This window comes from Synchiropus splendidus, chromosome 7 (assembly GCF_027744825.2).
Source record: "Synchiropus splendidus isolate RoL2022-P1 chromosome 7, RoL_Sspl_1.0, whole genome shotgun sequence".
NCBI lineage: Eukaryota > Metazoa > Chordata > Actinopteri > Syngnathiformes > Callionymidae > Synchiropus > Synchiropus splendidus.
In genome coordinates, this window is record NC_071340.1 from 17,663,852 (window position 1) to 17,685,905 (window position 22,054).

Genomic DNA, 22,054 nt, shown 5'->3' on the forward strand with positions numbered 1-22,054 from the left:
TATTTTAAAGATAGTTTTATTGTGTTGGATGTCCGTGGAACTCAAAATGTGTGCTGCACAGAGAAACTTAATGAACGAATATGCAATATTGAATCTAACGCCTCCGTATCGATACGTATATTGTAAAGTGGCCCGCAACGATATGTTTCTGTATCGATATTTTGAACACACTGCCAGTGTGTTCCCCACCCATGCTGTCCCTCTTTATTGCTGACTACAGTGATACACAAATATTCAGGTCTCACATTTTTGCCATTAGGAGTTCTGACCTATAATCCTCCCAACCCCAAAGAAAAGTGTAGACGATCTAGGACAGTGGTTCTTAACCTGGGTTCGATCGAACCCTAGGGGTTTGGTGAGTCGGTCTCAGGGGTTCGGTGGAGCCTCCGCCGCAGAGGTCCACCCCTCAGTCTAGTCTGCAGTTAGTGTATCATATTTTATTTTTTACTAAAGAAGGGTTCGGTGAATGAGCATATGAAATTGGTGGGGTTCGGTGCCTCCAACAAGGTTAAGAACCAGTGATCTAGGATAACAAAATCTGGTTTTAAATCTTCTGCTACTTCGTTGTGGCTTAATGGTTTCAGAAAAATGTGCTACACTGAATTTCTTCTGTAATTTTTTTCTTCAATTAGACTAAACTAATCAACAGTTAAAAAAAACTGTAATACTTCTTCCCTTTAAAGCCTCGTTTTTATAGGTCTTGCTGAGGAAAACTACTAAAACAAGATTAACATTTTGTGATTGCGTGTTTGTAACATGTAAAGGATCAATAGGAAGCTCCGGCAGTTTTGTTGTTAACGTCGGGATAATGAAGTCCACGCAGCCGGGGTGTTCACGCTCCAGCACTCGGCGCATTAAAAACATCTCGACTTCAGCTGCAGGAAATAAAGCTGAAAAAGAGAGCACAGGTCCCTGTTGGGTTGGTGTCAATAGAGATGAATTATAATAGTCAGCCTGCTGTGACCTTAACACACACACACGGGTATCGGCCTCCTGTCACCGCGCCCGTCCATTCGTCTTTTCTTGCCACCGTCCGGCGAATTAATTAAGCAGAAATGTAAACGTTTTAATTGAATGTCAGCGCCGGACCTTAACAAGGGGCTGCTATGTAAATGGAAGTGACACCTGAGTGTATATATACATAAACCAACAAGGTTACCGGGCCGGGCCGGCGCTTTGGTATGTGTGGCTCGTAAATGTTTTAATTGAATTACTGTCAGGTGTTCGCTAACGAACCCGCATGGATTTAAACTAATAAGGCCTCATTTGTTCGTCCCCTGGTGGAAATTAAGCCTTTAAATTTACCTCCACTGCTTCTCCACTTATTTCAATCGGTTTTGTCATAGAAACGCGAAACATTAAACAATACATAGAAACTGTCCTTATTACTCGGCAACATGATTCAAGAGTCTTGGAATAGCTGAGGCCACACAGCAAGTGAATGGCTCCGACCAAAACCAGGCGCTGTGAGTCACCACACACCGTCCTGGTATGGTTTTGAAGCCACAACCGTCCTGGTATGGTTTTGAGGCCACTCACATCAGCTGAGTCAGTATGATGTGTCTGAATCTGTCCCAGCTCCTGGGGTTGAGAGGTACGGGGCGCCCTGATCAGTCCATCACAAACAGACAGTCCACCACTCACACCTACAGCTGGTGTTGGACATGGACATGGACCCAGAAGTGACACGGATTTGCTCCGAGAACTGCGCTAGGACGGAATCAAGCTTTCAACTGTGTCACGTCAACCCAGGGAGAAGAGCTTCACTCACGTCACCGATTCATGCACTCGGTAGACAATGATGCAGCACACCAGTCAAACCATCAAGGCTTGTGCGTCCTTCTGAAGGACACATTTGACCTGAGCACTTCTGGGACTGGGCTAAAACTGGTCACGGGACCAATATTTATCGATAAATTACATGAGTTGAAAGAATGGAATGAAGAACAGGCAAAACCATTTTAACATTTAAAGTATTTTTCAGTGCTGGCAGTTGCAGCTGACAAGAGTCAAAAACATTGCCGGCCTACATCTCTCAGCTCGCCAGCTGTAGATTCATGATACGGCATCTCTCAGCGTCAGGTCTTCCATCTCATTGTAGAACTGACGTGAAAAGTTCCTCTGTAGCTTCTTAGCTTGACGGCGAGCTCAGCGTCCACTTGTCATCTGACCATGTTTTGGTTTTAGCAGCTTCAAGAGGTTGTGAATCGATCATGACCTTCACTGTGGTCCTCCTCTTCAACATCCTTGGTCCATCTGTCTTCCCTCACTCTGTCTCCAGACTTCTCCACATGTCCCTCTGACAGAGGCGTCTATGTTCAAACACCATCTCTGGTCTCTTCATGTAAATGCCATTTAGAAAAAACGGGCTCCTTCATCCTTTCTAACAGCTTTTGGCTCTGCAGAATCCCATGAGCAGGAATACACAGTTTTACAAGGTTTCTCCTGCAGCCGTCTAAATAATTAGCTTTTGTTGTAGAAAATGATGAATTTGGGCAGTTAATTTATTGATTGGGCGGCCGCTCCGATGTGCTTTGCTTTAGCAAGTCATTAATCAACCCATGAAAACAGCTAATTCTCCTCCCGCTCTCTTTTTCCGCCCTTTCTTTATGTTTCCAGCTGAAACATGACAGAGCGTGATTAAGCACGGTGATGATGGCGGGGAGACGAAGGCTTTATTCGCCGTTTATTGGGACTCCCGTCCATCACGCTTCACCTCTGAACATCTCCTGATGTGTGGTGATGGATAGGAGAGCTGCTGTTGCAGTAGTGTAGTGTTGACCTGGAGCTGGCAACAGCCAATCAGACGTGGTGTTGTTGCGGCACATTCCTCCCGTGTTTAAAAAAAGTCACATTAAGCCAACAAGAGCTCGTTTTCAGACACTTATGTTTGTGTTTTTCTTCGTTATCAATCCACCAGAGATCCCGAGGATGACGAATGGGGCCTGTCAGGGTGACGCCAGTCATAACACACGCACACACACGCACACACACACACACACACACACACACACACACACACACACACACACACACACACACACACACACACACACACAGGGACAATATAGCTGATGTTGTTATCCACAGCAGCTCACAATGACTGATGTTTAGAACACTGTGTGTGCGCTTGCTCAGTGTGTGTGTGAAAGCTCAGGGTTGCGGATAACAAGACGGACACTTGCAGAGAACTTGGCCGCGGTCCACCCCAAACACATGAACACACACTTAACAAGCGGCATTCTTTGGCCACGTGGTGCTTTCAGGTTCAGTTAGACTGACCTGGAACCAGTCAAATCTCAACTGTAAAGAAAAAAAAAAAACACTGGAGTGGAAAGATTATCTCTGAAAGTTCCAAAGTCAGTCGACGTGGCGAGGGGCCCCAGATCAGTTTGTTGACCTACCTGAGCAGATCTTTTTTTTTGCCTTGCGTTGATTTAGTCTGAAGCTGTTGAGTAATAGAATCTAATAGGACTCGAGGGAGACGACACTTCCAGGTGCCAGACAGCTGATGCACAAGACCTTGATGATAACTTGTCTGTAATGACACCCCTCATGGTGTTTACTTTAACGTTACTGTAGTGATTGCTTTCATGCAGTTACAGCATTATTACTAGATAAAAGTAATATTGTCAAAATAAATCTTGAGTATTTGGACAGGATTTTCAAGCGTTCAAATGTGAAAGTGAAATTTCACTTATTGTTGTTGTACTGACATAATAAGTACATCACTCCAGACTCTTCACCTCACTTCGAGAGACATGAAATAATCATCCTAAAGACAAAGCTAAACTCTCGGTGACTTACACAACTTTGTTTCTTTCTTCTTCAAATCAAGCTAGACTTGTCCTCACAAACCTTATGAGTCGCTCATGATCTCAACATGGAGTTGAGATCATGAGCGTTGAGGTGGAGAATCATTGCCCCGCTGTGAATCCTCCAGTGACACGTCACTCCAGACATTGCAGTAAATGAGCGCTTGAATCCCGACTGAAGGAAGTAGCAACACATTTACAGAGTTGATATCCAATATTTTGTTTCTCAAACATAGTGCAGTAAAGGTTCACAAAAACCACAAAATGAAAACGACTTGTGGTGTTGCTGTCCAACTCAGAAATGACTTTTGCCGTTCATACACAACTGCTACATGGAAAAAATAAAGCAAAAAGGTCTCAAATAATTTAGAATTTGAAATGAAAAAAAAAAAATAGATAACTTGATTTCTCATTAAAAACATCGAAAATTGAGGGGGAAATGAATTAATAATTTAACTCTACATTTCAGAATTTTAAAGTAACGTGCAAATGCGCTGATCGATCTAGGTATTCTGTAAAAGGTCATTCTTGTATCATTCTTGTATCACAGTTTATAAGAACATACGTTTTATGATTCACCAGAGCGGTGTTCTCTGAATATTTAAACTGACGAGTTCATTTAGCGCATATTTAAACCTGTTGGAGAGGCAGACCCTTATGGGGGGAGAGGAGGGGTGAAAGCATGAGGAGAGAGAGAGAGAGAGGAGGAGAGAGTGGGGGCCGCCTGCACTCGCTCCACTAGTTCGGAGACTTGCAGGACAGAGTCCGCTTCTCCTCGATGGTTGACCGCCACTGGATGAGGGACCGATCTTCCGCTGCTGCCCCCATCTCCGCGACCAGGAGCCAAGCTGTGACCGCAGAAAGCGCCTGCACCGTTAGAGAGAAGAGAGCGGAGGAGATCCCGGCACACTTGAGCGGAGCGTCCGCCAGAGTTCACCCGCCCAGCGGCGCCTCGGCTCGGACACCGACTGCGCGCCTGACCGCTGCTCTGATCGGACCCTGGATTATCCATGAAACTTTTTTTTTAAATTCAACTCGTTGACTTCACCTCTAAAGTTTTGTACGTTTACTTTTTTTTTCATTTGGTGCTCTTCCTCTCAAAGATGATCGAACTGGACGCGGATGGATTAACATTTAAAATGTATTTCAAGATCCCGTTTAAATAGATGCTGCGTGTATTTAATCCTGTAAAAGGAATCCAGATTTATACGTACTGCATTTCGTCCATGTGGCATACTCAACTTTTTAAAATCGTTCAGACAGCAGTTTTATTGCTGTAATATTTCCTCGAAAATAGTAAAATTGAAGCACCATTTGGTTTTACGCACAGAATTAGCTGTAAACCATCGTTCTTACGAGGCGCAATCGTTTAAAGATCACAGGAACACAAAATAAGAGCTGGCGTTGATTGATAGAAGAGAAAACCGTGTGGGAATATTTCAGTCCATAAAATATATTAAATCAAGATCCCGTGACTGGAAAATTTCTCTGAAGATTGAAGTGAGACATTAATCTTTGTGACGCTGGAATTCTATTTTTATTCATCAAAATAAAATGTGAAAATATTTGAAAAATGCCTTTTAAAAAGCATTGCATTGCAGAATATTTTACATTTATTGATAGACCTAATTACATTGGCTCTAATGTTTAACTTCACACTGCGCCATATGAAATCAATCATCTGGAAGTGGTAAAACCCGCCACAAATGGTCAGTTAAAGATGCTCAGACTGTTAAAATAGTTTTACTTTTCCATTGTTTATTTCATTTAAACTCAGATGTCACATTTGAACAGTATTTAAATATGACACCTTTGAAGATAACTCATTCTTTGACCCGTTCTGCTTGGATTCAGGTGTGATTTGTATGTATTTTCTGCACTTCGAGATCAGATTTGATCCCAGCTTAGTACTTCTGGGTCACATTTGAACAACTTAAACGTGAATTTGGAATGCTTAAGAGATAGAGTTTGTCTTGACCACCTGTGTGTCGTGGTGACTGACCGCCGCTTTGTTCTTTTACAGCTGGTGGGCAGCGATGCTGAAGCCGGGTGACCCGAGCGGCTCGGCCTTCCTGAAGGTGGACCCGACCTACCTGCAGCACTGGCAGCAGCTCTTCCCTCAGGCGCAGCTCAAGGGTCCGCCGCCTGCCCCTGACCGCCTCTCCATCCCCGTGGACCCACTGCGCCCATCTCGCCTGCACAGCCACCTGCTGGCCACCACTCACTGCTCTTCATCCTCATCGTCCTCCACCTCCTCAGTTTCATCCTCATCCGCTGCCGCCGCGTTGACCCCGTCTTCGTCCATGTCCATCTCCACCTCTACCGGACTCACCCAGCTGCCCGTCCCTCAGCAGATCGCCCTCTTTGGACAGGCATTGGCACCGGTCTGCTCAGGCCCGACGGGGTCTGCAGCAGATCTGGTGGTGGTGGTCCCGCCAGAGAGCCACAGCGCGGCAGCAGGACGCCTCCATCAGGCCAAAGAGCAGAGCTGTGGAGGGGTCGGGGTGGGGGTGGTGTCCTCAAGCGTGAAGAGCGGCAGTGGAAGGGAGGAGGGGTGCAAAGGTGGGACGTCCAGGTTCAAGCTGACCTCCGAGGAGCTGGACTACTATCTCTACGGACAGCAGAGGATGGAGATCATCCCACTCAGCAACCACACGGGAGAACTCAACAACCGTACGTACGCTTCAGTCCAGTCTGACCTTTGACCTTTCAGATCTCTGTGTAAAAATGTGTTTGTCGTTTGTTGTTCCACCACTTAATGATTTTAGCTTTTGAATGATTGGAATAATTAGGATTAAATAATGACCACTTTATAGAAGAATCAAACTCATTTAACATTTTCGTTTACTCATATGATAATATATAGTTTAGTATATAGCTTCCTTGACCCACAATTTGGTTCACATTTATGTAAAATTTTGAAATTACATTTGATTTAGAAATGTATATTTTATAAATTTATGTTTATCAACATATGTTTTAGCTTGTTTCTAATTTGCATATTTTCTAACTGGATGATGACAAAAAAATAAAAGAAGATGCGTGTCTTAATCGTCAAATCGTCTAATTAGTTTCATGTTTAATTTAAAATAACAAAACCCTTAAAACGCTCAGATAATTAATTACAACTCTTCCTTCCGTTCTTTCCTCAGATGACGTGATGAAAACACTCGTTTGATGCGTCGCCAGCAAATAAAGTTTATAACATTATTGACAATCGTTAAACGCTCAGTGAGACGTTACAGTGGGTTTGACAGCTGCTGTGCCGGACAGTAGGACAGGTCAGCGGTCAGAGGCCAGCAGCTGGGTCAGGGTTCAGAGGACAGCAGGCCTGCGCTTCTGAATAATCATCACGAGTTTTCAATAAGCAGAGATGTAGCGCCATAAAGTCACGTGGTCATTGTCAACGCAGCCTATACGATTCTGGTGCGGGACGTCAGGGATGACGGCAAATATTTATACACTTAACGGTAACTTTTGCGTGTAACAAGCCGCTGAAAATTATGTTAAAAATGATGCGATTATTTTTTAAATTAAAAGTGTGTGTGTGTGTTTCCAGGCGCGCGCGAGTGAGTGCGCGTCTATCGACAGAAAACATTCATGCGTGACAGACTTGCGCGTGTGCGCGCGCCCGCTCTTTCAACCTCGCGCAATCGCTTAAGTGTCAATCAAAAAAAATCGTCGTAATGCAACGGTGGTTTTTTCGGTTATTTTCCCGAATGAATCATCCGTGTTTTGGCAAACAAAGTCAGCTAGTTTATACGGATAAACTAATTATTTGTCGTCAGACAAATATTTAAAAACGTTTGTATTTTTATTTTATTTTAAACAAATGTTTTCGTCGGACTCAACATTGGCCCAGAAAAATGCATGATTAATCTGTGTTTTTAATGTTCATTTTCGAAATAATTTTAGGCACAAATTAATTAAATTAAATTAACTTCGTTTTTGTTCAGGCGTTCAGGGGGCGTCTATGATCTGTTGAACTTCAACGAGTGAGTTTATTATTATGCGCCCATGTTAAAATAAAATTAAAATGAATACCTTTAACGCGTGCAATGAATCCGCGACGTGTTTTCTCTTATAAAGACGGATTAAATACGCTATTTTGTGAGATTGTTTATGTTGGCTTCTGTGACACTTGTTTCATTAATTTTCTGTTCAACTTCAAATAGTCGCTTTTGTTTTCGGTTCCGCGCAGCGAGCATCTGTGTGATAGTGATGATGATGATGATGATGATAATTCTGTGTGTCTATGTGTGTGTGTGTGTCGCTGTATATTCGGCGGTGATAAAACGGACCATCAGCAGTAATCTGCGTCGATACGCGCCGGCAGGCCCGATGAGGGATGGAGGGACAAGCAGGAATTAATTGCTGTATATAGTTTTGTGTTTGTGGTGAGGGTGAGGAGAGGGGGGGATGCGAGGGGAAGGGGGGGGGGATCGATCCACCAGGCCGCTATTTATCATCCCAACACGGCCGTATTGAGGTCTCAAGGGGGCGCGTGTGTGTGTGAAGTGGGTGTTTGGGGGCGAACATACAGCGGTTTCACGCACACGCGCGCACACACGCGCGTCTCGATGTCTGTCCTCGACTTTTTCTTAATTAACAACTATTATCTTGATTTAATAATAACGGGATGATGACCTTTGTTCATTAAATTCTGCCTTCTATTTGTTTTTCAATTTAAATGAAAGCTCTTTTTTTTCTACATCCCAGTGATAATGGTTCGTCCTGTTTATTGATGTTATTTTATGAAGGCTAAAAATAAATCCATTTTGTATGTAATTTTTACTAATGAGAATTAGATGAAGTCCAGGGGAGTTGCAGTGCTGAGGTGGGCGACCTGAGGGTGTGGTTAGTGGATGTGGTTGCCAGGTTTGGTTCTGTGAGTCAGAATAGTCAGAGACTGTGGAAGTTTTTTGGGGGTCTGCAAACTCACTTTACAAGTCATCTTGTCTTGTCACTTAGTCACCTGATGTTTTCATTTGTTTGTGAATCTCTGAGATGCTTTAGATCTCAAGTAGGAGCGAGATGATCCAGAGTTTTCAGCCTCATTCTGTCATTCTGATCCACATGCACTGATAAATCTGTGGAACCCTGTCTAGACGCCAATGGAAGTAGGATTTGATCAGACTATTTTAAATTATGACCCACCTGTATATATATATATATATATATATATATATATATATATATATATATATATATATATATATATATATATACAATTTTATATATATAATAATTATATAATATATATACTAAATATATAATATTTTTTTTTTTTTAAACGTTTATACTAAATGACTACATTTAGAAATATTTTCCCACCACATGTTAGGTGACAGCACTCATTCTGGGCTTTAGGTCCTCTGGCTCGGAACTTAGTTCTACTCCTGCATTAATGACTCCAGTGTGCGAGAGAGCGCCTCCCTCCCACAGAGATCAGACTTGCATGAGAAGATAAGGCAAGGAGGGAGAAGAGGAAGACAGGCAAGTGGTCTGCGATTGGTAGAGTCAAGAGGTCAGACTGACTGAAGGTTTTCCTAGCTCCCATCATGATACATTTTTTAAACATTTTTAAACGCATGGTTGTTTGTCAGGACATTGTCGGCCTGGTAATACATTTTATTTTTAACCTCTGGGCCAAGGATTTTTGCAGTCGATTACATTTTATGTCCCGTCATTTGGAAATGTATTTGGCCAACAGGGCAGGAAAATGTTCTGGATTGTTCTGGTCCTGAAGTAAACCCAGATCAAATCTTATAAACTTCAATTGGACACAAAGTTAGAGTCTTTGTAATTTCATAACAAGAAATAAACACACAGGAACTCGCTATAAGGAAGGATCTATTTCTTACAGTATTTTTCCAAAACTCTGGGCTTGCTGCTCATCTAGCCGTTACTGTAGAATAATGTTTGCACATGAGCTCAGTTTGTTCACGTTTGTGTCCGCGAGAACGTAATGTAATGAAATATACTTTGGTTCCTTGCGTTGTAAGTCAGTCGACTTCTCATCGGGAGCTGTTGTTTGGGTTTACAGGGCCTTTTGAACTTGCATCAGAGAACACAGCCGCAGTGTGAATGTGCAGATAATCATTATTTTCTCAAAAGGAGAGTCTCTTAACTCAGTTTAGCACCATGCGCCTCTCTATTTTGAATGATGTGCTTGAAACGAGAGAGATTTATTCACGTGAATAAATCCTTGACAGTTGTCTCTCCGCTGCTTGTTCCCCTCTGTGTGGTCGCGGTTGCTGGAGCCGATCCCAGCCACAGAGGGAGTCCGACGTCGAGCGCAGTCTAAATCAAATAGTGCTGATTTAATCATGAACGTTGGAAAGTCCTTTAATATTGTGAGCATGTCATTATACATTGATTCATGTGTTATTTTGTTGCATTTTATGAACTACAGTACAGCATCAGTTTTCAGTCAACTATACATTATTATTGTGGTCAAAATGAGGCTATTTTATCAGCAGTTTCTCAGCGGTGTATTTTTGCTTTTGCAGTCTGCACTCAGACACTCATTTTGATGTTAACCCTCTCCAGCACATGACCACAACACCTGGACCAACAATCTTTTTATTGAATTTATGAGTGAAATTCATTTATTTAGCATTACTCATTCAGAAGCACAGCTACACTCTTGGACTCACGCACAGGTATGCAAGCCTGCTCAGTATATTTGAGAGGACTTGGGGACTCACCGCCAGATCTGGACCCACCCCTGCTAGACCACAAATCATTGGCTCTGATGATGGAACAATTAGACAAGACATAGACAAAATATAATTACATATTTAATCAGTTCAGAAGCATGAAAACAGGTAGAGAAATAGAAAGGTACATTTTTTTGTGGCTGAAATGAATCTAACATAAACACACCATGTGAACGCTCTCCTTGCGCAGTTCCACAGATACAGGCCATGATAACTGAAAGAGGCTTGTCTATATGTTTCCGCTGTTATTTTACAAATTGCAAACTGTCAGGACAGCATCCACTTCTTCCATGTTAGCCTCTAGCTGTAATGCTGTTGGGTATTTGGACACATTGGGTAATTGACTCTAGTGTGGTACTGTTGTTTGTGCCACACTTTAAACGCAGCGGGTGTCTTATCATCCCAGATTCAACCATCATATTTGTCAGCTGATGCTGATGTTATATACCAGACTGGAACCCTGCGCCGCCTCACTACACTGGGAAATAATCCTGGGGAGAACACTGACGTGCAGGATCTTATTGTCTTTTGTCCGGTGGTTGGAAGCTTCAAAAAACTCATAAACACCAACATATCCGAGTATTTATTTTTAAATATCATTATAGTTTCACTATTTCTATCCCTATTGGGGTATTCTGTTCTAGTTTACACGGAGCAAACTTGCCCAGATGGTACTACTATGTACTGTGTGGGACTGTGCAGTGTGTGCAGAGAAATCACCAACAGTCTTTATCCTTTGTGAAGCGTGACCTCCCTGAAAACTCTTCATGTGAAGACCACCGCGTTGCTATATTTCATTTTAATATCATGCCGTCAATGAGACACACCAGGCCTGTTTCGAGTGTTAAATGTTTTGTCATGACTCTTTTGTCATGATTAGTGTGACAAACTTCGGTTGAAAGTTTTTATTGTCTTCCTGAGCGAGTGTGACCCGTCCGGTTCATGACTCTGAATAGCTTGTGTGTGTCGTCTCTGTGTGTCTTGTGGTACAAAGGGAAAGTGTGTAACGCTGTTCACTGACAGCCTCATGATGGATGTAATGCATCAGAGTACCACATCAAGTTTCAAATATTTAGAGCAAGTCACTGACGTCCAGGCTTTGGTCAACAAACAAGACTGGAACATCATCGCGGGGGCGTCGTCCATCTGCAGCGCGAATATCGCGTGGGAACAAAACGCAGAGAGCGCCGGCGGACATTTTCTTCGGTTGCATGAAGTTTGGACCGAGTCGATATGTCTAAACATCGCAGCACTTGGAGTAATAGAATACTGAGTTTGAGTGACGCGCAGCGAGCAGGTCACGCAACAAGTTCACGGTCAGTTCACGGGGCCGGAGGAAGAGAAACGAGATCCGCCGTGTTGAAAAACATCTCGAACCTTCAGTTGCAGTCTATCCGCTTTTTCACCTTTAATCTGGGGCGGAAATAATAAACATCTCTATCTGATTAATTAGGCAGAATCCAGCGCCCAACATTTTTCCCATTAAGTGGAGCGAGAATTGCTGTCAGATGTTGCGGTTTACGAGCGACTGTAATACACTTTAATGTCGTTCCATCCATCGTCGCTGTCAATCTGCTGTTTTTGTTTCGGGAAAAAATCAGTTCAAGTCCCGCTGGTGTCGGTCTCGCTCTCTCGGTTCTGTGGGAGCTTGTGTCCAGATTATAATCTCTGGTGTTGCTACAGTCAATTAACATCCATTACTGTCAGGCTGAGTAAATGTTGACGCTCAGTAATTCCAGCTAATTCGCCGCCTCGCTGCATTTCACCAAGAAAAACAGCGGAGGAGAAGATTCTTTCAGTTTGTGTTTTCATCTGGCTGCACGTCAGTCTCTGGCTCGTTTGAGAACATTCTCACAACTTCATCATGACGTTAACCCTGTGGTGCTGCGACGATGACGGATCTCCAGTTACTGATAAATGTGTCTATTATGGAGCTCTTTAAAATTCTTTGCACAAGTTCTGTTTGAATGTTTGAAAAACAATCTGACGCTCTGCTCTTTGGCCATGGTACTCAGACAGGGAATGAGGTCCTCGTCTGGTAGGGCAGTTTAAGTGTCTTGGTCTTGCTCATGAGTGAGGGAAGGTTAGAGATGAACTGACAGATCGGAGTGTTCAGCCATGAGGTGGTTAAAAGAGCCGAGTTTCTCTGTCTGGACTCTCTTGGCGAGAGAAGCTCAGTCATCCAGGAGAGACTCAGAAGAGAAGCTCTGCTTCTCCGAGAGAAGCCAGTTGTGGTAGCTCTTGCCAGGACGTCTCCTGCACTAGCAAAGTGATCCACTGGGAGGAGGCCCCAGGGCAGACCCAAGTCACTCTGGAGAGATGATGTCTCAGTCGAAGTTCTGTGTGTTTGCCCAGACCAGGTGGAAGCGGTTTTCTGGGTCATGGAAGTCAGGACCCTCTGCCCGCACCCCTGTGTTGAAAGAATACTTTCATTTTCCACTTTTGCGGTCACATTCTGACTGACGTACAGAGTGACACCTAAATCCACTTTGTGCCAGCTAGTGCTCAGTAGATTGAGTACATAATTTATAATTGGTAAAACATCTTTGAGCATTTCTTGCATTCCTTGTGGTTTAAGGGATTTATGTTCCTCTCGACTACAGGCTGCGACATGTGTGCGGACAACAGGAATGGCGAGTGTCCCATGCACGGTCCCCTTCACTCACTGCGGCGGCTAGTCGGCACCAGCAGCACGGCGGCGCCTGTCACGCTGCCAGACGTTCCTGATTGGCTGAGGGATCTGCCCAGAGAGGTGAGACTTCCTGTGTGCTCTTCAATTGTGCGATGCTTTTCAGAGTACACAACTCACTCTGAGTTCATCTTCCATCAACCAGCTTGCCCTTCCTGTCCTGTACCACTTTGTCACTACATCCCTCTGCTACCTCCCTCATTCTTCTATTCTGTCTTTGGTCAGTCTATCAAAAATAAACGGATGCATTGAGTTATATATCCTGTCTTCCATTGTGTACACGATCATACATTCGAAACATCCCTCTAGATGTCTTTATTTCTCTCCTTCCCTATTTTAATTGCTTCTCTATTTGCCATTAATTCCTTCTCATATTGATCGCTTTGTCTTTGCCCATCCATCTATATGTTGGTTCATTGGATGAGAGGCTGATCAGCCTATTGTCTGTCAATTTATTCCTTTTTTTATTTCTTTCATACTGGTTTGTAGCCAACTCCCTGTTTGTGATTCCTTTCTCATTGATTTTCATCCATCCATCCATCCATCCATCCATCCATCCATCCATCCATCCATCCACTGTTCTCAAACTTAAACTACACATTGAGGTCAAAGCTCAGGGGCCAGGCTCTTGTGAGTGTCTGTAAAACAACAGCCTGTCGTTGGCAGGTGTGTCTGTGCACCAGTACGGTCCCTGGTCTGGGTTACGGGATCTGTGCGGCTCAGCGGATCCCTCAGGGCACCTGGATCGGTCCATTTCAGGGAGTTCCACTGATCCTGGACAAGCTGCAAGCTGGAGCCATGAAGAACACCCGACACCTCTGGGAGGTAAGAATAGAGAAGGTTGATGACTGAAGTTATCAGAAGGTCAACAGGTTTGCTGAGTCACCGGTGAGAAGTACAGTTCACTTCTTTGTATTGAAGAACAGCGGTAGAAGATTTATTCATCTAAACAAACCCCAGGAACACAATTGAATAATCATTAGTCATCTGACTTCAGATCTGACCATTCCCTCCTCATTATGTCACAATATTTGCGTGGGGGAGCGAAGGATGCTGGGAAAAGAGAGAGTGATGGGGGAGATTGATGAGGCCCCCATGGCCAAACTGGTAAAGGTCAGTCACCCGTCAGTTGACCAGACATCAGTCTCTTTGCTTTTGACCACCACAGGAGGAGGAGGAGGGCCAACCTGGAAGGACAGGGGTCAGAGGTCATCAGTTGGGGGTGTAGTGTCACGGCTTAATAGGTCAAGTCCAGACAAAGCTGATCTGTTTACATTGGATATAACATTCACTTGAAGGAATTGAATATTGAGAAATAAAGAAATAATTTCTCATTCATACACTTTCCCCCCAAAATATGTGAGGAAAATCAAGATTGTTATCATGGATATTTTGAAGATGTTGCCATGGTTATTATGTAGTGATAAAATTTGGGGTGAATGCTTCTGGAAATGTAGTATACTAAAAACCTTTCCAAATCATTTTTTGTCTACCCATGTTTGCACTCTTAAGAGTCAAGTGTCATAAAAGATGTAAACTGTAAGTGAAGGCATGCAGAAGCCTGAACTGTACAAGAAGAAGAAGCAAACATACAGCAGCAACTCTTCCCTTTTGATGTGGTTTCAGCGACTGCAAAGGAGCAGAGGAGCATAAATCTTATAATATCTGCACTTTTTTCATATATATTATTTTCCCAGACAGCTCTAGGTTTTCCTCAGAGGAGTCTGTTCTGTTTTCCAGAGTCCGTAGGTTAACCTAAATGAAGCATGGTCAATACTCTTAGCGCACCAATACTCATCATGTGACTCTTTCCTTAGTCTTGACCAAGGTGTTTTTAATTCGGTCTGCTGTGTCTGCCATCCAGGCTTATTTGTGTTTGCGGTTATGGGTTGTTGCAGTTACCAATTCTTTGTTTTTGCCTTGCTTCCTTTAAATCCTTTAATTCTGATTGAATCTCTCTCACCAAACTGTCTTTAATCTGAAACGAAAATACAAATGAAGGGCATTATGTATGTGGTTGTTATTACATTCTTTTGATGCAGATGATTTTCTGACAACAAGTTTTGATGTTGAGTTCAGAGGCTGTTGTGGGCCAGGAATTGGATAGCTGTGCTCTGACCGTGGTCCGGGTATCAGCTGGCGGGTTTAAACTGCTCATTAGTTCTATCGATGAAGAAGCTTTACACACAGATCCCATTAAAGTCTGTTATTGACGCCTCCGCAAACCCGAAGAGAAGCTTGTCCTGTAGCCAATCAGGGCGGCCGTGTCATGTTGTCCATGGTGTCCAGCAAGGGCCACTTTTAATTAAGACCCCTGCCGAGCATGAAGAGTCCGGGATCCTCGGGCGCTGCAGTATTTTACTCCTGGACAAATTGATCTCTGAGAGGAAATTTACTGTGAAATAAATCTGCTCCTGTCGGAGCCGCTGCTCTTACTTGCTTGTGTCTTGGTGTTCCCCGGCTGAGAGATGAGGTGCAGTCACGTCTTTCTTTTTTCATCTTTTCATCATTAAAATCTCATGACAGTCAAACGTTTTAGATATTGAAGTGTGTGTCAGGAGCGTTACAAGGTTTGCAGTGAGCAAATGATGAGGGAGAGTCGATATAACAACCTGTATTGATGAGCCTGTCTCCATGATTTTACATGTTCAAATGACTGTTACTCCTCAAAGGTTTATCCTATCCTGGAAATTAAAACACCATTTGAAAGCAGAGAACCGTGACACATGGAAACAAAAAGGTTAATTCAGTTAGATGGCCAGTTGGGTAGAGCTGTTTCACATGCTGCGGTTGTCTGTGAGACCACCAGGCTGCTCACTCCAATTGGCGGCAAAACAGAATCATGAAAGTCTATGGGTTTACTTTTATCATCTCAATTTGGTAATTCATGCCGTGTTAGAGTCCTAAATTTATTGTGCTATGAAGTTGGAAAATCGTGATGAGTTCTTTTGCATTTCCACTATTCTTAGCCTGTCAAATGTAATAATGAGGTTAAACAATTGGCTGCTATTGAAAGTGTAACTTGTCTTGATCAAAGAGCCTGCATTACTCTTTCTAACAATCCATCAGCCATAAACTCGAAATGAACCCATGCGACCTGTGTGTTTTGGAGTAGTTCTGGAGATGATTGAAGTACAGTGGTTCCATTTCTTTTTGTGCGAGGCACGGAACGTGGTTTTAAATGTGTGGGCACCATCCAAAGAACGGGGCAGAAGGCCAGAGATTAGTCTTGAGTTGAGGAGTCAGTGCTGAGCCACTGACCATCGGCAGGTTCTGGGGTGCAGATCTAGAGGGTGCAGATGACTAAACCTCCAAACATCTCAGCATTAGTTGATATAATGTGACTGAGGAATGAGTCCCTACCTGGCAACAGTTCGAGATGAACGACTTTCTGTCTCAAATTTACAATCCTTGAAATGGACTTCAATGTGTTGTACAAACGTGTTAAGACCCTGACCTCTGACCCCACCCGCTTGGGTGTTTTCACTCCCTCACATCGGAGTCTGGACGAGCTGTCGGGTCCCAGACGGTGTTTAGTTAGTGTGGAGAAGTCAAGCGTGTTTCTCGCTGCTGTTTATCCGTCTGTCCGTCAGCAGCTGTGCCGTCGGGCTGCGTGTTCAGCGGTCTGCGGTCGTGGGCTGCGGAGGGATCCAGTCTTGGTGTGTTATGCCGTCATTTGGTGTGAATTCTTGTGTTTATTGTAGCTTCTCATCTCAGTGGACACTAGTGTGGTGATTACATGTTTTACTAGAGTTTTACTGGAGTCTTTTATAGACCTCATGGACAAAAGGCAGCTGTGAACTCACCAGTGGCAAACTTGACCACAGCGATCTGGTTGATGTGATCACATGACTCCCGGCCACCCTGAAAAATTAAACAAAACTGTGGCCCTGGACCCCCAAATGGCCTTTTGAAGTGAGAGTGACCAGATATGGATCCACAGAGACTCACCACATTGATGAGGCAAACACTACTGGATTTTAGAGATGCTGAAGAAGAAAAGTTATGCAGGTATTACCATCATGTCAGAACGGGGTCACAGTGAGAGGTCTGAGAGTATGTGAAATATCATCCATATCGAGCTTTAGCCATAGCTCCTAAACATTAGCATTCCACTCTTCCTGTTGTGTCTGTTGTGATAGTGATCATTGTTATGTTACTCTCCATCTCTGGTTCTGAAGTGAGATGAACAGGACAGATCTACAGACTCAGCGGTGTGTGAAGTAAGAAGTGAATCTTATGCCCTTTAATTCAATCACTTGACGGATTTGGAAGGTTTTGTTCCCACAAAGCAGCTCTCGCCATGGGAAAAGTGCTGAATGCATATTGAAATTCCTGATCTCACCGCATGTCTGGGCAGCGATGGCACACCAGACATCTTTCCTCGTCCTCTTGTTGTGTGAGAAAGCAGCAACCCTGACGGGATCAGTCGGCGGGTGATTCAGAGTCGGCTACACAAATATTATTAGTTTCCCTGAATGATTATCACCCCTCTGATTTACTGTCGTCTGTCTACTGGCCGCGCAGTTTCAGAAAGTGACCGGCTCTCGCTGGAGGCCCAGACTGTTGCTCTTGGGCACCTCAGTGAAGAGTCGTGACGGCAGCCGTTTTATGAGGCTCGCAGCTGAGAAATGGACTCGACAACAGAAAGAAACAGCGATCCAAAGTGTCAGGCCTGGAACCAGGATTTACAACGTTCGGTTTTCCAACCGTGCAATATGGCTGAAACTGTCTGTGCAAACAGAGACGGGGTAAAAAAAAACTTTCAGGAGACACTGGGAGATTTTTTTCTAATCTGATCAAGCAGCTGTGGTCACCCATAAATGACCAGGGAGTGTGGAGATGTGGTGGAATGAGTTTCCCAACCTGGAAAAGATCAGGCCCATCATGTTTTGTCAATCGTCAAATTTTCATTTAATCACATGTACCGCTGTATGTGGGAGGCAACTGCTGTCCACAGCTTGATGGTTGTTACTTGAGCATCAAAAATATGTTGCCAGAAATTACAGGTTATTATCAGATCAAACAAAGATTTCACAGAAAGTCAGCAATTGAAAAACCTGAGCTGGAAAGAAGCAATTATTCACTTGTTACTGTAGATAGAAAAGTCAGTCTTTACATAAACAAACAGCTGGATCCCGGAGAGGAGGTTTGAGGACTTCTGGTGTGTTGTGAGGTGACAGTTTTGAGTGAGATCCTCATGATGGGGCTTCGGTCAAGAGAGTGAAGAAATGTCTGAGCCAAAACTCTCCACTGACTGGTGGATTTCTGAACCTCACCTGTGGTTTCTCTGCCTCTGGACTCTCTGAGAGAGAGAGAAGCTCAGTCATCCTCCACAATGAGATGCCAGTTGGGGTGGTTATATAGCTGGTTATATTTCCTTGGAGAATTTAACCTTGCACATACTCAGAACAATATTTAAAGTGTTTACAGCAGTTTACATCTATTTTTATTTCTATTTATTTACATTCTATTTACAACACTACTTTCAGACAGTGTTTGCACGTTGTATGCCAACTTGTTGACTCAAGTAGTTATGGACTAAATAGGCGTTAGTTGCCGGCCTTTTTGAAACAAAATATATCTTCCAAAGAAATATATATAGAGAAAAGCAAAGAAAATGGAATGAAAATTTGACCATGAACAAAGTCACAAAACTAGAACCACCCAAAAACCCACAGGAAAATAAAGCAAAAGCATCTTGAATGAAAAAGTGGATAAATGTAATTGGAACAACTCAACAGTCAGCACTAAAGAGTCTTTCTGTCACTCTGGGAATGTCTCAGTTGGGTTTGGCATGGTGGAGTGATGCAAGTGTTCCCTCCATGACCTGTTAATGGATCATGCCTGTCGGACTCGTCCCGAGTCTCATTGTGATTCTTGGTCTGACGTTTCACTGATACGATCGGATCTGAAGTTGTTTTCCACGCGATGATTCGTGTTGTTGTCCCACTGCAGGACGTGCAGGCAGGTTGGGCCGAGGTGAAGGTGGAAAGAGAGGAGACGTTGCTGCAGGAGGAGATGAAGAGAGCAGATAGCAGCAGAATTAGTGGAGTTTCATTGATTAGCTGTTGAACAGGAGCGGGTGATCATCGATCGGCTCTCAGGAACAGTTTAACAGGATTTAGCCCGAGAAAGAGAAGACAGAGTAAGAGTTTGTGGTGTAGATAAAACGAAACAATGAGAAGGGAGAGGAGTGATGGTGATGTCACAGCTGTCTGGATCTCACGTCTAACGCAGTCCCCACGTAGAGACCAGAGTCCTGGTCCACCTGTGGGTGCTAACTCCACTCTGCAGCTTTTCAGGAGGCCACAAACCTTCAGCTTCCTCCTTAGAATTTGTTTCTACTGAAGCGTATTCCAGAGTCTTTTCTACTATAAGTAGTAGGTACTACTCGTAAGTAGTAGGTCTCTACTATTTTGTATTTTTTTCATGTGTGAACAGGACACAAAAATGTCACTGTACTGAATAAAAAGAAATATCCCCACTATAGGGAGGAAAGCCAACAGTGATCCGCGATGTTCAATGCCACTGAATTAACAGAGCGAGAAGCCGTTTTCAATCCCAAAATAAACTCATATCTCAGCTCAAATGTAACTGTGATGCCCTCCTGACTGTGTGTGGAAGCAAGTGTCTGAGCAGGAGCTGAGTAGATAACTTTGAAGCACCCACACACACACGCAAACACACACACGTAATGTGCCATGATGAGCCAACGCTACTCACAAATCTGGTCACACATGCCCATTTACATGCCAGCGCTGACGCGGAGCTGCCGTTAAGTGTTTCTAACTGATAAGTTAAAATCCAAATGCGCACACACAGACACACATTTGGATTTGCCATAACCCTCCCCCCAGCCCTCACCAAAACACATGGCTAACCTTAACAAGGACTCTGATCCAAACTGAAACCCAGTAATAATAGCCCAGTTATTTTGACGTCTTCATCCTCAAAATCTTAGCCTTGAGGGGCCTGGCAAATAATGTCGCCACAAGTATAGCTATACGTGGTTCACCACTGTGTGTGTAGTTTAGTATGTTTATATGTTTTAATACGCTTGAAAATAATGTACACAACTTGTCTGCTGAGGAAATGTCATTTGCCGCTTGGTGGTGGTTTGGTCACATGACGTTTAAGATTTTGTTGAATGTTTGTGGCTGTGATGGAAATAGTGTATCTACACATTAATGTAGTGCCATGTGCCATTTTGTTTACAAAATAAATTAAAAACGAATGTGAATGAATTGAAGAAAGAAGGTAGTGACAGCAGTGACACAGAGTAGACACACACACACACACACACACACACACAAGACAAGTACAGATGGTCCAGTTTTGTGCACCAAGATCTAGTGGAAGCCCATGCAGACACAGTAGAGTCATGGTTCCTGGACTCACCTGAATGAGCTGATGCCATGTAGATCTATAGGGTTGTTGGTTTCAGGATGGAGATGGACATTTCACTGTGGGAGTTTGGACTTATTAGGTGGAGAAAGACCTGAGAATCATGATGGAGGTGAGGCGTCATCTTCAGTCATGTCAGTGGAATGTCTACACCTTCCCTTCTCAGAGGCTCTACCGAACGAGTGATTTCCTGTTCGGTGATGGTTGTTCGCAGAGAAGTGACTGCAGATGGCTCGGTGTTGTAGAGATGATCAGGTCAGACTCTGTCAGTGTCATTACCTCAGTTACTTTGTGAACATCTGTAGAATCAGCCGTCTGAGTGGCGTCGCCGTCCGTGTTCATTAATCCCACCTCAGTCCACCCGCACTAATGCAGCGTGACGGTATTGAAGAGGCGGTCGGTGTGTTTATAAGGTGACGACCCGAGCCGATAGCTGCTCTCGCTGCCGTCTGTGCGAATAGAAAAAGATCAATTCTGTAAATGACTGAGGGGCCGGAGGGAAAGGGCTATATCTATTATTCCCTGCGTGTAAGCACTTTGATGTTAGTCTTCTGCATCGTTGCCCTCTGGAGATGTTTAGTGAAGCTAGATGTCTTCATCTGCTTTTGTGTTTACAACGGCTTTTACTCCATTTAATAATGTGATTGCTGCTTCACATGTGAGAGCAGATTTGATGGAAATCCAATGTGAGCACTGCTTCACTCCTCAGTCTGGCTGCTGTGGACTTGTACCTGTTGGTATCAAAAGTTTCTGGGTTCATCTGTTGGTCTGTGTCACTTTGTCATCTGATGTTCCATCAGACTTGACTACTTGCCGTTGTAACAGCGTTGTATATCTGCATGGTGACGCCCCACTAATAATAAAATTGCTCTAAATTTTCCTGAGTGGCCATTAAATCTTGTTGGAGGTGCGTCACATGACTGAAGTTTAGGTGATGTGACAGATCCAAACTCACCTCAGGGCTGTTGCGTGTGTATGAGCCCACTTCTTCACACCTTTTTGGGGCTGAGTGGTGTGCGGGCAAAGCTTTTAGGAGGAAGTAAATCACACGAGTCTCACGTGTTTCAGTTGGTGGCCTCTAGAACTGACAGCCAGAGTTTCCAGGAGCTTGACTGATGTGAAGTCGGACTTCTTTTTAGAGTGGTTTGCAGGAATACCCGGAGGAAACCAGCACGCTGCCTGTATAATTTTAACGCGACCAGACGCCTCAGTTTTGATCGTCTTTGTGTGTGTTCCAGATTTACGATGCAGAGGGGACGCTACAGCACTTTATCGATGGCAACGATCCCAGCAAGTCCAGTTGGATGAGGTACATCCGCTGTGCGCGACACTGCGGCGAGCAGAACATGATGGTGGTCCAGTACAGGTGAGGCGTCCTCCTCCTTAATGACTAGAACTATCAGCAACCACTTGGTCTTTTT

General features: G+C 43.8%; 1 protein-coding gene across 2 annotated transcripts in view; it reads left to right on the forward strand.

Annotated features, from left to right (window-relative positions):
• prdm6 (PR domain containing 6) overlaps nucleotides 1-22,054 on the forward strand; it is a 72,276-nt gene that overhangs the window by 21,884 nt on the left and 28,338 nt on the right. The window contains exons 1-5 of one of the 2 annotated variants that reach the window (XM_053870709.1): nucleotides 4,746-4,875; nucleotides 5,839-6,488; nucleotides 13,141-13,289; nucleotides 13,893-14,051; nucleotides 21,872-21,999. In XM_053870709.1, the coding sequence (XP_053726684.1) occupies nucleotides 5,852-6,488; nucleotides 13,141-13,289; nucleotides 13,893-14,051; nucleotides 21,872-21,999 (1,073 nt within the window). In that variant the 5' untranslated portion in view covers nucleotides 4,746-4,875; nucleotides 5,839-5,851. Of the gene's footprint in view, nucleotides 1-4,745; nucleotides 4,876-5,838; nucleotides 6,489-13,140; nucleotides 13,290-13,892; nucleotides 14,052-21,871; nucleotides 22,000-22,054 lie in introns of those variants that run through there. The other variant, XM_053870708.1, reaches the window with a different exon arrangement.